At 35.9% G+C, this 15,870-nt stretch overlaps 1 protein-coding gene across 9 annotated transcripts in view; it reads left to right on the forward strand.

The window, feature by feature from the left end:
• The window catches only part of QKI (QKI, KH domain containing RNA binding), a 145,896-nt gene that overhangs the window by 99,784 nt on the left and 30,242 nt on the right, over window positions 1-15,870 (forward strand). For all 9 annotated transcript variants that reach the window (XR_009418173.1, XR_009418174.1, XM_059469371.1 and 6 more), the window contains one exon: window positions 657-800. Coding sequence is in view for 7 of the 9 variants with exons in the window: in XM_059469371.1 (XP_059325354.1) it covers window positions 657-800 (144 nt within the window). In the remaining 2 variants the exon portion in view is untranslated. The remainder of the gene's footprint in view (window positions 1-656; window positions 801-15,870) is intronic.

Below are 15,870 nucleotides of genomic sequence, written 5' to 3' on the forward strand. Positions count from 1 at the left end.
GATGTGATGAGTACCTGTGTAATGGTGACCATCTTGTCACTTGCCCTTAGAGAACTTCAGTATTAAAGCCTTGTCATCTCCTCCTGTCTTTCCCTCATCCAGTGCATGGAACTCTCCTTTGAAAATGGCAACTTCTGTTCCTTTTGGAGTGTTTGATTCTTTAAATCTTATCTTCATGAGTATTTGAAAGTGATTCTTAACACTGGAGAATTGCTTTCCTGTTCTTTGTAGTGATTCAGATGGAGTTTCTATGTCTGGTGTCTGTTTCACTTTTCTTCAAAAGATAGGTTGCTTAGCCACTAGTATGTCTTACCTGTTTTACTCTTGAAAGGCTCTAAATAATATTGAAAGTAATACTTGTTTGTATTCCTATTCTTGTTCCTTTATTCAGCTGGAGGAGGTACTCTTAAGAAATAGCATATGTTATTGCAGTCTTTTAAAAGTATAATATAGAGTAGGAGGTTCTAAAACCCCAAAAATGATATTTTGAAAGTTAAGTTCATATGATACGGAAGTCTCCAAAGTATGAAGAAACATTGCTGAGAATAAAGTTCATACTATTTACAGAATTTATAAATTTGAATTTGTCTACTTTTTGTGATTGTTTTATACAGAATGTAAGTGCTTCATAGCTTCCATGTTTTAATTTTTTTTAGGAAGAACAGAATCGAGGCAAGCCCAACTGGGAACACCTGAATGAAGATTTACATGTACTTATCACTGTGGAGGATGCTCAAAACAGAGCAGAAATAAAGCTGAAGAGGGCTGTTGAAGAAGTAAAAAAGTTACTGATACCTGCAGTAAGTATTTGTATGCAAGCCTTTGATTTCCATTTTCAGAAGGTACTTTAGAAATACAACTAATTTGCTACAGGAGTAAGAGTAAGCTTGCAGAGTAGCATCCTAAAAGGAAGTTGAGATATGATTTTGTAATACTCTAGTGGTCTTTAAACTGCCTCATTCCAGATTGAATTATTCCTTAGAAGAGAATAGAGAGAGATTTTTTTTAAAGAGACTTTTTTTTTTGTCTGAGATAGAGATACAGGAAATAGTTATCACCTTTAAAAGGCAATGCTGAACTGTTACAAACACTACTTTTCTCTACTTTTCTCTTTCCTTCAGTATTAGTATTCTTCACTTCAAGGCTGGGGAAGTAAGACATGCTTTTATGTTTCACTTCTAGATGATTCTGATCCTTTAAGAAACAAAGACATGTTTTTTTTAGATCATCACATTAAACATTTTGCAAAGAGAACAAATCCCTTTAGTATCAAAAAACTTTGCTGTCAGTATACTGAGGGAAAAATGAAAGTAGTGAAACTGAAAAATGGTTGTCTTTCTCATTTCCTGATAGTACAAACTGGGTTCTCCTCATCTCGATGACTTGAATACTTTTTCAGAGACCAGAATTACCCTGTGAGAGCCCTTCTCTTAGATCATCTCTGCATTCTCACTCAAAGCAAGGTGACTCAAGTGTGGCTGTATAGTGCATCCCACGCCATTAACTTGTATCTTTACCACCACTTCTGTGCCCCTGTAAAATGATAAGAATAAATCAGATCCTTTTCTGTGGTGGAAAAATTTTCCATATTACAAGGAAAACTGAGACTATCTTGCAAAAGAAAGTGGTAGGTGGTATTAAAGTGGCCTACTGATTTTGGGTACTTAGTGAATGCTAATAGATGCTGGCTGTGAGGAAACTTGTGGTGACACATGCTGTCTCTATAAGCAGATTTATTCAGAAGACATTTTTAGAAATTACTAAAGATAGGGAGAGAGACTTAATTTCTGAATTACCAAAAAATGGTAGAATATTAAGCAGGAGGTACAAAAATAGTGATTTAAATCTCTTGACATTGCAGTTTTCAGTTTCTGAAAGCAACAGACAACTAGAGAAAGTAGATCTTCAGAATTTACTCACATACTAAAGAGGCCTTGAGTTTAAGATTGAGTTTATAGCCAGGATTTTTATGTGGGCAAAACTTTGAAACCCTTATGTTCGTTCTTTAGCTACTACAGAGCAAACAGTTTAGAAACCAAACTTCTGTGTGAATTAAGTTTGTCAGGTTCATTCTTCTACCTCCCCCTTCCTGTTGACTAATATGACTGGAGGGTCAGCTTCAGGACGATAGGTTACTAACCCCCAGTATGTCTGAAGTACTGGTGTGTATACTCTGTGTATGTTTGTGTTACACTTGTTTTGTGCAACTGTGGGATGAGTGTGTTCTGAGCCTCAAAAAAATGTAATGCATTAGTAGTTCTTTCATTGTGAAAGTGACAGCCAGCTCTTTGTCATGAAAGCGCTCTGCCTCAGCAGTAGCCTAATTGGGGAAGCACTGTAATCCAGATTACAGAAATAATTGTTTTTCCCCTTTAATGAAAAATAACAACACAGGGCTAACTACTGTCCAAATAGAACATCACTTGAAATACTCTTTGTCAGTTCACTTCATTACCATCTTTATATATTATGCATATGCATAGAGATTTGGGTGGTACATATTACTTGCACAAGAGTTAAATGTCTGTTGGCTCTAATTTCTAAAAATTATGCCTTGCTGGAACAGGTGTGTGTAGTACATACTAATGAATTAGTGTATAGGTGAACTTGGGTTTGTACTACCTATTGCATCTGTTCAATTAGCATGAAAAGTGGAACTGTGGCTTCAGGCAGTTTGAGAGCTGAAAAATTCAGTTTAGTGTTAAAGAATAGGAATTGAAAACTTCTGTGAGGGTAGTCAGAAACCTTCAAATAATCAGGGTAAGCATAAGTCAAAAAGGGAAATCCTAGTGAATTACAACAATAGAAGGGAAACTGTGGATATTGGAAGATTCTAAAGACAGAAGATTCCAAAGATACTCTAAAATGTAAGAATGGAAAAAGTAAGATTCCCTTTCATGTGATAGAATACCTGAAACTATTAGTGTTTTTCAGATAAAGGATTAAATTGGAAAAAAAAAAAAGTTATGTATTTCTATTCTGTCCAGCTTGATTAAAATTTGGGACTATGTAGGAGAGAAGACTCATTTTCATCTTGCCATACAATGTGACAATGCATTGGGTTTGAGATCAATTTCAGAAAAATGCTCATGTTCTGAGTGTTCAGAGATGGAAATTAGTTGCTAATTTTTTTGAATGATCATTTATTTTTTGTACTCAAGATGTTAAAAAGCCTAATTACATTTTCTAAAACAGTGCAGAAATAGGCACATTTCTTAAAGTGGATTTCTATTTGAATGTACTTGGGTGAACAGATACTATTTCAGTACTAAAGTGTATTTTCTTACATTTATGAATCTGGATCATTAGTGATTTTTTTTCCTTGTGGATGTGAATTAATATTTTCCCTTTTCACTTTCTCCTACATTTTACCAAGATAGTGATATAGTCAAGTACTTTATCTTTAGAAATGAAAAGCACAACTTGAGGAAGATTGGCTGAGCAAGCCATTTTTTTTCCTCCTTGAGGAAAGGCCAGCTTTTTTTTTTTCGTTATTACTCATTTGTATTTAATTTACATTTCTTTAGTATGAAGCAATTTTTAAAAAATTTTTGGCTGTACTTCAAGTTCCCTCAGATTAATTCTCTTCCTCTTCCCATAGCTCAGTAAGATACTGGTCTTTGTCTACACCTGCAAGATCATACAGTATTACTTCTTTCATGTTTTTCTTGAAAAAAAGCAGAATTAATAAAGCAGTCTGCAGATTCTTGGGATCACATCAAGTTGTACTGTCCTTATGCCTCCTTCTGAAGTGAATCCTCCAGATCACTGATCTCTCTTTATTGTGGGAGCTTTGAGAGTTGTTTGTTATTTGCGTGAGTTAAGTGCAGATGGGTGGTTCTCTTGCAGAGGAAAGGCAAAAGATGCTCTGGATTGATTGTTCACTGCAGAACAGAAGAAAAAACTCAGAACCTGGATAAGGGAGCATACATAATAAAGGAGTATAATATACCAAACCAGAGCATCATTAAGGGTTTGAAGTTGTTCTTGGAGCTCCTGGGCTGTAGGGCCGAACTCCTCTGCCAGAAATGTTAGGCCTTCTGCATTTTGTAAGAAGTGATGAATAAATGTTTCTAGCTGAATGAGTTTATTTAGATATTCCTTGCATTTTACAGATGACAGGTCTAGTGTAATTGCTAATTCACCTTTATACTAGCTGCTTTTGTAAGGGATGAGGCACATATGACAGAATTCAAATTACAGACAGATCCTTTATACCCCATTTTCTTTTGATTCCACATGTTTCCTTTCTGAGGAAAAGATTGTATTTCTGGTTTCTACTTAGCTATTCTAAGTTGGTCTGGAATCTGTGTTGTTCATATTTTTCTATTGCTTTTCTTATGTTGGGGCAGCTGTAGTTTTACTTCTATCTTCTTGGAAGACAACTACAACACAGAATTATTCAGTGATGCTCCCTGTCAAATTCTGTATATCATTTGTGACTACAATGTAGAATTTTACAGTTGTGATGGGTAGGAGATAATGTTTCAGTAGAAGCTTGTTTCATTTTGCTCCTATATTTGGATCTTGCCTGTAATAGTGATTTTAGACTTTTCAGTCTTGAATATCTTTAGATTTAGTTGTATGGGAAAGTAAATGTGCTGTATATGGCATGATTTTTACAAATTGGAACGTTTTTTCTAGTGGTGCTTGGTATGTACTCATTCACTAACTGTCCTTGTGTTTAGTCCCTGTTACCAGAGATGTTATCTTGATAGTATTTCTGGTTTTAGTCACACCTGTATACAACACATTTTCTTTATATAACAGGAGAGAATATTGTGAAGGCGCAACAGCATTGGTAGAGTGGTTTGTTTTTCAGTTAAATAAGCTAAAAGCATTTCCTTCTGAAAGACTGCTTTCAGCAAGTGTGATGAAGTGGAACTTGTTTATTAATTAAGTGAATTTCTAGTATTTTCCTTATAGGTGTGGTTGTAAATTTTCCTTGTGGTTTATTTTCAGCTACTTAGGGTAAAGTGAAGGTTGTCTTAAGTTTTACCCTGGGAACTTCGTGTGCTGTGAATTCCATTGTGAAATATAGAGAAAAAAAATAATTTAAGAATGTTTAACCATGCTTTAGACTTAGTTAAAAAAAGAACATAGTTAATAATAATGTAATGCTGAACATAATTTGTTGCTTTGTAATTAGGACTAGGAAAAGTTTGAGATTGGAAAGATATTAGGAGAAGATTTCATTTTTTTTATTAGCCATCTAATAAACCACAATAAATTCTGCATGCAAGTTTGACTGTCTTGAATAGCTCTTTCTAATTCATTCCTGCATGGCGTGTTGGTTTTACATTTTTGCTTTTACAAATGAGAATATCATGCTGCCTTGCATGGTTTCCCTGTTGAAACGTTGGTCATGCTGTGCAATCCATTGTTTGCTCCTTATTCAGTTCAAGTAACGAAATTAATAAGTGATACAGTAGCAGAAAAAGGATGCTGCTGTCCTTAGGAGCGTTTTAGGAAATTCCTACGTGATGCCTGTTTTGTCAGTTCCCATACAAGTCTCTCAGGGTGAATGATCAGACAGGAAGCTGTGCACGAAGGGCAGCGCAGCAGCCAAATGTCTTGGCAGTGATTACTGGATAACATGGTAAACTTTTTGATGTGGGGGAGAGGTGATAGCGCCTTATTTTTAGTAGCATGAAGCAGGCTTAATGTTTCCATGGCTCTATGAGCTGAGGGCTGCTGCAGTCCTGCCATTCCTGCATGATTTGCTGTTCCTGCTCCCTGTTTTGCATCAGAAAGCCCTGGCCTTCCTCTGAGGGTGTGGGGAGTCCATTTGGTGGAGAGCTGAACCTCCCTGAAGGACTTGCTACAGAGTCAGGCCTGGTTTAGCACTGACAGAATTGATGGCATGAGAACAGGCAGATAGGGACAAATGGTAGTGCAGCAGACCACCCTTAAATAAATTTCTGTAGAACTGCAAGTGAATGTGTTCACCAGCAAATAGTGTGAGAGTAAAATATCTTGCTACAGTGAATTTCTGATTATGGCAGTGAAAAACAATAGAGGACTGTTAAGGTTCCTTTTTGTGTCTTCCACTGTCCAGTATGTCTAGTCTGTCATGCAAGTCTGAGTTTTAAAAATGAGAACAAGAACTTCTTACACCAATTCACACGGGAAATGTTCACATATTGTAATTGATATGTCATTGCAGTGTTCAACTTCAGTGTTTGCATTGATATTAACAAAATTATTTTGGGCCAGCTGCAAGTGAAAAGTAGCTCTGTCCATCATTGTCTACTGTGATGTAAACTCTGTACACCAGTGGTTCGTTACCACCAAAATAATATCTGTTGAATGGAAATGGTTTTTTTGAGACCATATTTACTACAACATGTCTTGATGATTTTTAACTGAATTGAGGTAAATCTAGTTTAAATTTTGTTACATTTGTCCTCTCTTCTGAAATTATTATCTTAGTGCAAAGGAGAAAATTAGAATTGTTCATCAGAATATTGTTCAGGGTGACAGAGCACTGGAACAGGCTGCCCAGAGAGGTTGTGTGGTCTCCTTCTCAGGAGGTATTCAAAACCCACCTGGAACCTACTCTGGGATGAGGATTGGGTTGTCCCATGAGGTCGCTTCCAAGGTCAATCATTCTGTTATTCCATGATGAGAATAATTTTGAAAAAACATATAAAATATGCTGTTTATGTAATGATTATAAATTTGTTTTCAGCTTTCCATTTTCAGAAAGTTGACAAATAATTAAATGGTAACTACAAAGTTATGATGATCTGTGCCCTCACATGTTTCAGTTGATTGTTTTACAAATTTGGACACAAAGTCATGATCAAATATAACTATGTAAATATGTCTAGTTTTATAGCTTATAACTTAGGTCGCAGTTCATAGGGATTGTTCTCCATCTAGCTTTTCTTATACTAATGGCAGAAAGAAGCTACTCCAGCAGTTACTTCTAAACATCTTAATCCAGGTGTTTGCTCTGAATCTTCTTCTGGACATCTTTGATGGCTTCTAGAACCCAAGGAAATTAGTTAGCTGTGCCTATGTACAGTTGCTGTTGAATGCCATCTCTTTTTCCTTTTTCTTCTTCTCCACCAGTCTGCCTTTGTTTATTTAAGGTGTTACAAATGTCTAACTTGAGAAATGGTAGATCAAGTTTTTGGAAAAGACCTTGGGAAACGTAGAAAGTAGTCTCTTCTCAAATAGTAACAAAGACACTCTGTTGCCTGAAACTCAGTAGGGACATTCTCTTCCAAAGTGGGATTATGCATGGATTGATTAGGAGCTCTGATTGGGTTCTGCATGGGTTTTGTGTGTCTTTCAGAAATGTGCCTAATCTATTAGGTTTTTTGGTAGACATAGTTGTAGAAGAAAAACTGGTATTGATCTATTCTGGTAATTTTTGTGGTACCTGTAATTTTTTAAATTTTTCATCCCATTTTTATAATTTGCCCCTTTAGTCTTGGCTATTTTCCCAGTGCTTCCTCTAGTCGTTTTTTCTTTTTGTATCTTCTTCCATATTTTTTGTTCTTTTTCTGTGTATGGTCCTGGAACAGAACATATAAGTTGAGATATTTATATAAGATCTTGTTAAAGCATTTCTCCACTTACTCAAAAAGCAGGTGATCAAGCTACGATTCTCCTTGTCTGGCCATGTTAATGAAGATGATGACAAATCCTTCATTTCTAGTTACAATTGGGTTTTGGTTGATTGATTTTCTTTTTGAAGTCTCAACTTTTTACCTAAGTGAAAGAAATGGTAATTGCAGAATTGTGATTCCTGAGGAGATGTAGCATAAAGAGTTGGAATTTGTTACCCCACACTTTTAACCCATTTTAACGCTTATCACTGACCAAACCATATTAAGGCGATCAGATCACGTCATGTATGAGTCACCTTGGAGTGGTTTCTGGAACGACTTAGCAATTGCAAAGATTTCTGTGTGTGAAACAATAGTAAAGTACCAGTAAACATTTCCCTTTTCCAGCCATTTAAAGCATTCTTTGTTGCTAGTGTTAGTTCTGAAATCTAGACCTCTAATTATGCAAAAGTTAAGTTTGCCATATGGACATCTGTGGTTTAATGCTGACTGCTGATTTACAGTCATACAGTTGCTCTACATTGTTCTATTTTGACATCAGACAGAAAATTCTAACCTGTGGAAGAGTGCCAAGAGTTTTTCGCCTACTATTCAGTAGAAAACTTAAGTGTTTCTATTTTTAAACAGTACAGAAATACCTGAGCTTTCAGTGGGAGGAGTAATATGGTTTCTTTTTTCTTTCATAAATTGTTTATAGGCGAAGACTTTAATACAGGGATGTTATAGATACTGTTAGCAGGATAAACGTAGGTGGGCATGATATAAGAGATTGAAGCTGATTATGTTAAATAGCTTATATGATTTTGGCCAGTTGTAACACACTTTATATTAAATTGGAGAGGGGTAAACCATCCTGGAAAGTGATTAGATGAGATCTTACTGGAAAGTTGAATTGCTTGGAAAATAGTTAATAAGGAAAAGCATTTAAGATTCCATCAAGTGGTATATTATATTTCTTGTGTGTTGTTGGAAATGCTATAGGGTTTATAATTTTTTTATCTTATATCTTCTATATTTAAATAAGTATTTTAAAAGCCCTACCTTTTTTTCAAGCTTACTTTTTAATAGAGATAGCTTAATGAAAACAGCACTGCCTTCTATATTTTCAGCATTACTATTATTAGCTAATTTTTAATGTTTTTACAACATCTGTTTACATAGTAAATTATGTTCATCAGTTTGAACTTCTGTTGTAAAGTGAAATGTGTTTTATATTCCAAGTCATCTGGAAGTACTGGATAGAAGGAAATTTCAACACCAGCAAAGTCAGAGGTCTCTAGTACTATATCCAGTCCTTTGATATTGCAGCTTTGTATAAATGGATTGGAAGGTGTGAGGTTTTCTATGTGACCAAACACAGTTGTAGATACTAAGAATTTCAGCTGCTTTATGTATAAATAAATAATTCTAGCCTTTGATAGGTACTTTGCTACAGCCTCCAAAATGGTACATTACATTACAAGTCCTTTTTCATGAGACTGAAAAAATCAAAGCCCCAAAACCACTATTTGGAGCCGGCTGTCTTATGATCATTTGAAGCAGTTTTCATGAAGAGTAATTTTCAGTCATGTAATTGCATGCATTGTTGTGCCCTCATCTTAGAATCTTTATGATTCCTTCATTCTCTGGCTTGTGTCCTAGTTTGAAAACGGAGTTTTAACTTAGACTACCCTGACTGTCTTGGCAGCTCTAGTAACTATACTGATACAGTTGTAGTAAAGCAAGCAAATGACACATCAGGTGAAATGGAACTAGAAAGTGGAGTGGGGATTTGTCAAATATTCACATGGGTACTTGAGTGCTGTGATGATGGAAGTGGGCAATTCCAGTTCCTTGTTCAGCCTTTTGGCTATGTTAGGTAGCAGGTGGCCTTATTTTTTTGTCTGCTATGCTGAGGTTTCCGTTTTTAATAAGCAGATCTGTAGCTTCTAGGGTCTTAAAAGGGAAGTTTTAAAATAAGGCTTGCTTATTTAGTTTGTTAGAATTAACAGTCAAAATCATTACTGCCAACAGACATCAGATGTTTTGAATAATAAAATCTTCATATATTGTGCAGAAAAGTTGTTTGCAGGAGTAGAATAACTTGTTTTACCTTGGAAGATAAGTTCTGAAAGACCATGGGGGCTAAGAGGTGAGTCTGGATTTCTCCTGGTTTAAACCCACTGTAGTATATATGGTGATCCTGTGCTAATCTGATTTGTCAGTTAATGGTATCCTGGCATTGGGAGCAGATGGACTATTGATACAGTGTTGAGAAGAACACTGGTTTTTTCTCAATGCCTGCAAGAGCAAAGCTTATAGTTGCCTTTCAGTAGTAATTTCTGAAGTTACTGGTTAATTTCCAAAGAAGGTGGTTGGGCTGTGGATGGGGGCTCCCTGAGTCATACTTGATATTTCACCTTCTCTCCTAGTGGATGGTGGAGAACTCTTCAAAGAGATACTTTATTACTCAGCAGCAAGGACAGCTTTAGGGAAATCTCTTACTTTTAATGATCCAAAGGTCAATCAGATTCAAGAAAGATAAAAATAAAAAAAAATCAGGCTTTTAAAATACATCAGGTCATAGAAACACTTGTTTTCTCCTATGATAGCAAGGGTGCTTTAAATAAACTTTTTCATCTGTAAAATGTGGTGAGAGCACCCTACTGGTTTTTTTAAATACTCTGAGAGGTAAATGTTTGCTTAACAGTCAATATGTGAGAGGTCATTGCTGGAATGCACTTTCTTTTGTAGCTATCTCTAGTTTTAGAGGTGGTTCTTGGAGACAGAAAAATGAGCAAAGTGTTTATTTTCCTGTAGGATTGGAGATTGCAGGGGAGACTCTGAAGGTTCTTGGTGTTCATTAAAAAATTGTGCTAATAAGTGGCTTCATTGATTTCAATTTAGAATCAGTTCAAAATAATTTTCTTGTGTGTGTTGCATAAACCTAAATTCTGTGTATTGCCAAAATATTTTTTGTGAAGGAACTTTTTAACATTATATAGGTATCTTCAGCTATGTTGCCTTTGTGCTGCAGGTAAACTAGACATTAAATTATATGTCTTGCCTTCCTTACAAATTAAATGGGAAGATTAGCAGTTGTGCAAAATGAAATAGAAGTTCTGCTCAACTGGACAGCCTTAAAGGAACTCTGCCAGTGTCATATGAGAAAATGTCGTCCCTTGTTTCCATGTAAATCATTCTGCAGTGCTTGGAAAATAAAGTGAAGCATGTAAGACACTAAAGCTGACAAATAGCACAATTTATTCTTATTATGTCATGCTTTATATTCTATATATTTTACAGTGTTAAAAAGTAATCTATTTGTAGCATTTCAACATACAGATGTTAGTAATTTTTAAATAATACTTTTTTTCACTACTATCTGTAGGATTTTTTTAAAAAATCCTATGTGGCTTCAGTAACAAGATCCCATTAAGATTAGTAGTGCTTTGTACATTTGAAGTGCACAGACTCTTCTAAAAATCTTACTCCAGGTTACCTCTAAGAACTTGAAAGATGCAGAATTGTTTGCATCTGTGGTTTATGTTTGAAATCTGGGAATTAAGTCTCAAATTGGCTTGGAAACTTCAGAAATCTTTGCTAAGGCAACATCTGTGATGATGTAGTTGAGACATAATCCCCAACATACTTCAGTGCTGGTTTTATTTATTTCCATTTAGTCCATTTTCTTCAAATGTGAATCACACATAGGCTTTCAGTTGAATGTTAAGGTTCAGGGGAGCTTAGGAGACTATATATGATTCCATGTCACTTAATGTAAAGCACCTGAAATTTAAGGCATGGCTTCTCTTACTAGATTCAGCAGACTCTTTCTGATGGAAGTGTGTGCAGTAGAATCATGAAGGGAAGAAGAGAATTACTTCTTTTAGTGTTTTCGTATCGATCACTTCAGGTTTGGTGTTTTTTTTTAACAAGCTTTGCTTTTTACTTTAATTTTTTCCACAGTAATGTCCAAGTAGAATCCTTTTTAATTAAAACAATTTATTAGCAGGGAACCTTAACTGGCATAAGAACAGTAAACTTGTGACATTTTGGCTTCTCCAAACAGCTTATATTTCTAGGCAAGCTTATGTAAAGAGTAGAAAAAATAAGTTTTTTCTTCATAATGTCATCCTGTTACTTATGATTTAAAAAAAAAAGTAAAAAGAAAAAGAATTAGTTTGAGAGTTGTATTTATAGAAATTAAACATGTCCATATTGCTCTAAAAGATTAGTATTAATAGCATATGTTACATATCCAGACAAGTAAATATTACAGTTACTCATCCAAACAAGTAAATATTACAGTTAAAAGCATAGAAATAAGGGTTTAGTGTGGATTCTGGGGGATTTTTTTTTTCCAAGTTATCTTGTAAGTGATTTTCTGTACAGTTACCTTCTCACTTTACTGTTGTGGCATCCTTTAGATGTCTGACTAATTAGACCAATTCTTTTTCTTCCTTTGACCCTAGGCTTATATCTATACTCCCTTAACTTTATCAAGAGTCTTTTTGTGTTTCTGGTGCTTAAAGTTTCTTTTTCTCAAAAGCATGTGGATGTGTTACATTTATGTCAGAGAACAGTGTCTGTCCTGACTGCTGAATAACCCAGATTTAAGAGAGACCAAAAAAGGCACCATCTAGAAAGCCTGCAGGGTTTGAGAGTTTCTCCACATAGTTTCTTGGAAAAGGGAGGTTGGTACCTGTGTCAGTGCCTTCACTTGTGTCAGTGTTCATTGATTCAGAAGTATAAATAGATCTGATGATGATTTAAGTCTCAGTTCTGCTTCCTATGTGAAGTACTAAGTGCAGTGCAGAGCTCTTCTTTTCTCTTGATACCTGAAGTTCAGCATCTTAGGAGTGCTAGTCAGAGCATGGTTCTCCTGTCTTTTTTTTTTTTTTTTTGTAGATGCAAGTTCTGCAAAAGGGAGAAAAATGTATTAAACCCAGAGTATCATTCTGCTTTGAGAGACTCTTGAAGTCCTGAAGGATCTGATGCAAATGAAATTGCGTCTCATCTCAGTAGTGATCACCTTACTCCAGAACAGTTGTTTCATTAATCTATCCACACTTGCTTTTTGGAAGTATAGGAAGCTACTTCCAAAACTGCTTCTGTAAACTCCCCACCACCTTTCCACAATATTTGTTCTGTTTTGCCTTGTTTAAAATACACTGCTTGCAGCAAAGCATAGCAGCTGGTATTTCTGAATCCTTGCTGAGTCCTGCAGCCTTTTCTGGAAGATGTTTTGGGAAAAGAATTCATAAAATCCTGTATGAACTAGTCTGTCACTCTGTAGTTAACATCCAGACCTCACACTCAACAGTTTTATGTATTGACTTGCACAAAACCTTCTGCTGTGTTAGTTGCTGGTTATCTTCAGATAAACCAGTTGGGTTTTCTTATTCTTGAGACACCCCTTCCTCTCCCCAGTAAGACTGACAGTATGTTGTGTCTTAGACAGTTGAAATAGGAGCTTCCAGAAGGCTTAAAAGTGGGGGTACAGTTGATAATGAGGGGGCCTTGAACCTTTTTACTGAATAATTTCATAATCAAAACCAAAGCAAAAGCAAATTTTTTTGTTATTTTCTGGTGGCTCGTGGGGTAGCCAAAAAAGCAAAGGAACAAACTTATTAAATCCAAACTATGAAGCCATATAGAGATTTCAGATTCTGTCCAGATGGGCTGATGAAATGTTTTCAAATGGCAAAGCAAGATAAAGCAGCCTGAGTGGTAGTCTGTGTTTTTACTATCACAGTAAGACAAAGGAGCTTCTTTCTATTTGTAAACTGCCAAATACAAGTGGATGGTACAGGCTTAAACCTGAAAAAAATTACCAGAAACCCCAAAATGAAAATTATTATTTTATCCTTATTAAAGTATTAGTAATAACACCAGCCAATAACTCTTATTTAAGTGGAGATGAGCGATATTTCTGTAGTTGAAATTCGATGTTGAACTGTTCTTGGGGTAGGATAGGAGTAGCACTCATTTCTCTGTAGAATTTATATGGAGCATTGGGGACTGTACTGCATTTAATAGGCATAGGTGGTGTCTCACATGTAATATACAAATACATTCACACTGTATGTGCAGTATAAGATGCATTGAATGTTCAACAGGCATATGAAAACCTTACCTAGAACACCAATAGGCACTTAATGAAAAAATTAATAGACCTGGCAAGTATAGTATATGGGCAGACATAATTAATGCATCAGTATGTTTTTATCTCAAATGCTCCTTACATCTCAGATGAAAGTACATTGTTAGATTGTTTGTACCTGTTGTTTGGTGCAAACCAGCATCCTTATAAACCACTGAATGAATTGCATGTAGAGGTCAGATGAAGCAATATATGAGGGAGTTTTTTGGATTGTTTTATTTGGCCTTTTTTTGTTGTGTTTTGGTTTGAGGTTTGTTTTTTTTTTTTTTTTTTGTGATGGTGTTGGTGGTTGTTGCTGTTCTGTTGTGGGTTTTTTTTGTTTCGGTTTTTTAGGTTTGGTTTTTGGCTTGGGTTGTTTTTTGTGTTGGTAGAAGTTGTAGTCTGCTTCACTAATTGGGCCAGATGGATCTAACTGCTTTGTTAGATGAGTCAGCCTACTTTTTAATGATGTTTTTAACAGTACGGCTGCATTTCATTAGAAATGTTTTGTGATGAAATTGTCTTTGGGCTTCTAGTTTGCCATTGCATATAGGATTTTAGAACTAAATCTGTTCTTAAAACAAATATGCAGTTGGTTTAGAATATCTCAGTAATTTTTTAAGTGAAAGCTTAACTTCTCAAATGTTAATGAATCAAGCTACTGCACAATTTAAAGTCATTCTTTGAAAAAACAAGTATGAGATGTTAGCTGTTTGCTTCAGATTGAAAGAGAAATCAGGTGATACATGTTGAAATTAAGTGCATTGTTTGATCTCTGACATTCTAAAAGTTGACTTCCTTCCCTTTTGAGTGACTTTCTAAGAATGTGTCTTACTTTTGCACATTCAGTTTTTTACTAGTTTTGTTAAGTTTTCATTTGGAAAAAGGAAGAAAAGTTGTTGTAATGTTTTCTATGAGTGTTCTTGCTCCAAAAGAAATGTTGGTATGACCAAAACAGGCTAAAATTAATTTTTTGGAGGACACACCACCATCTTCATTTGCTGTAGAATGAGTTAAGCCAGTGTTTAGGCTTTTCCAATACACTGTTAGTCCAGAGACAGCAAATGTTTATTCTCTTCAGCACTGAGCTGCTGTTTTCATTTCAGTGAAAGAGGGAGCAGCTAGGGCAAAAGAGCAAGGGTGCAGTCATAAGTTTCCTTCACTTTTCTCGATTAAAAATGACGGGGGGGGGGGGGGGGGGGGAAGCTTTGCTACAAAATCGGCACGTCCCCTTCTCAAAGTAAATAACGCTGTAAAAGGGCCTGGGAAGCTTTTTAAAAACTGGGACATTGTCATAGCAGGCAGGCATTGGAGTCTTGCACATGGAATATAATGACACAATACTCAGTAGCATTTTATATAGGTCCTTGAGCTGTAGTTTAGGCTACTACATGCGGTACATAATAGCAATAACAAGATTAATTAATTTCATTTGAGAGGTGACTAAGTATCTTCAGTAGTCAACACGCTGAAGTTCGTGGTTCGGTTGTCTCCTTCGCTGTCATTCCGCTGGCTTTCTGCCTTCCTGGGTGTTTGCTCTGCATGACTTAGTGGATAGGAGATGCTTTGTCTTCGCAGTCTTGGAGCCTCTCTGGTACCGAGCCGTAATGTGAGAGCACATCCCCTCCTGTGCTCAAAGGTGTTGCTGCCGCTCTCTGCCGCGCTCACCATTTTAATCTGAATGGCGAATCTGTCTGGGGACCCAGGGCAGTAATTAGCAGTCTCTTCAGAGTGTCAGAGCAGAATTACCATTGTAATGGTTTAGCAGGAGGATAAAAGGATTGAATTTGGGTCTGCCTTCCTGCCAAACTAAATGAGTTGCCATGGGAATTTTCAAATATAAGAGGCGTTTACTTAAAGCAATTTGGCGAGTTTGAAAAAACTCATAAATTACGGGGTTTAGAGGAGAGATCCCTGCTTTCTCTGGCTTGGGCTGAACAGCAAAGAAGGCTGTTAGAAAGCTGCTTACGTTCTTAATGAGAATAAGTTGATCCATGCTCCCTTGCAGACTATCAGCTTATTAAGGCTAAACTGTTTCTGCTAAATACAATACAGTAAGCACATTTTGAGAGACATAGTTTGCAACAAATCCCCGAAGTAAAAAGCAACATCTGATTGCTCTAAACATAAATTGAATTTCCTTTGCTAGATTAGATCTATTTTCAA

The sequence above is a fragment of the Ammospiza nelsoni genome, chromosome 3 (assembly GCF_027579445.1).
Source record: "Ammospiza nelsoni isolate bAmmNel1 chromosome 3, bAmmNel1.pri, whole genome shotgun sequence".
Taxonomy (NCBI): Eukaryota; Metazoa; Chordata; class Aves; order Passeriformes; family Passerellidae; genus Ammospiza; species Ammospiza nelsoni.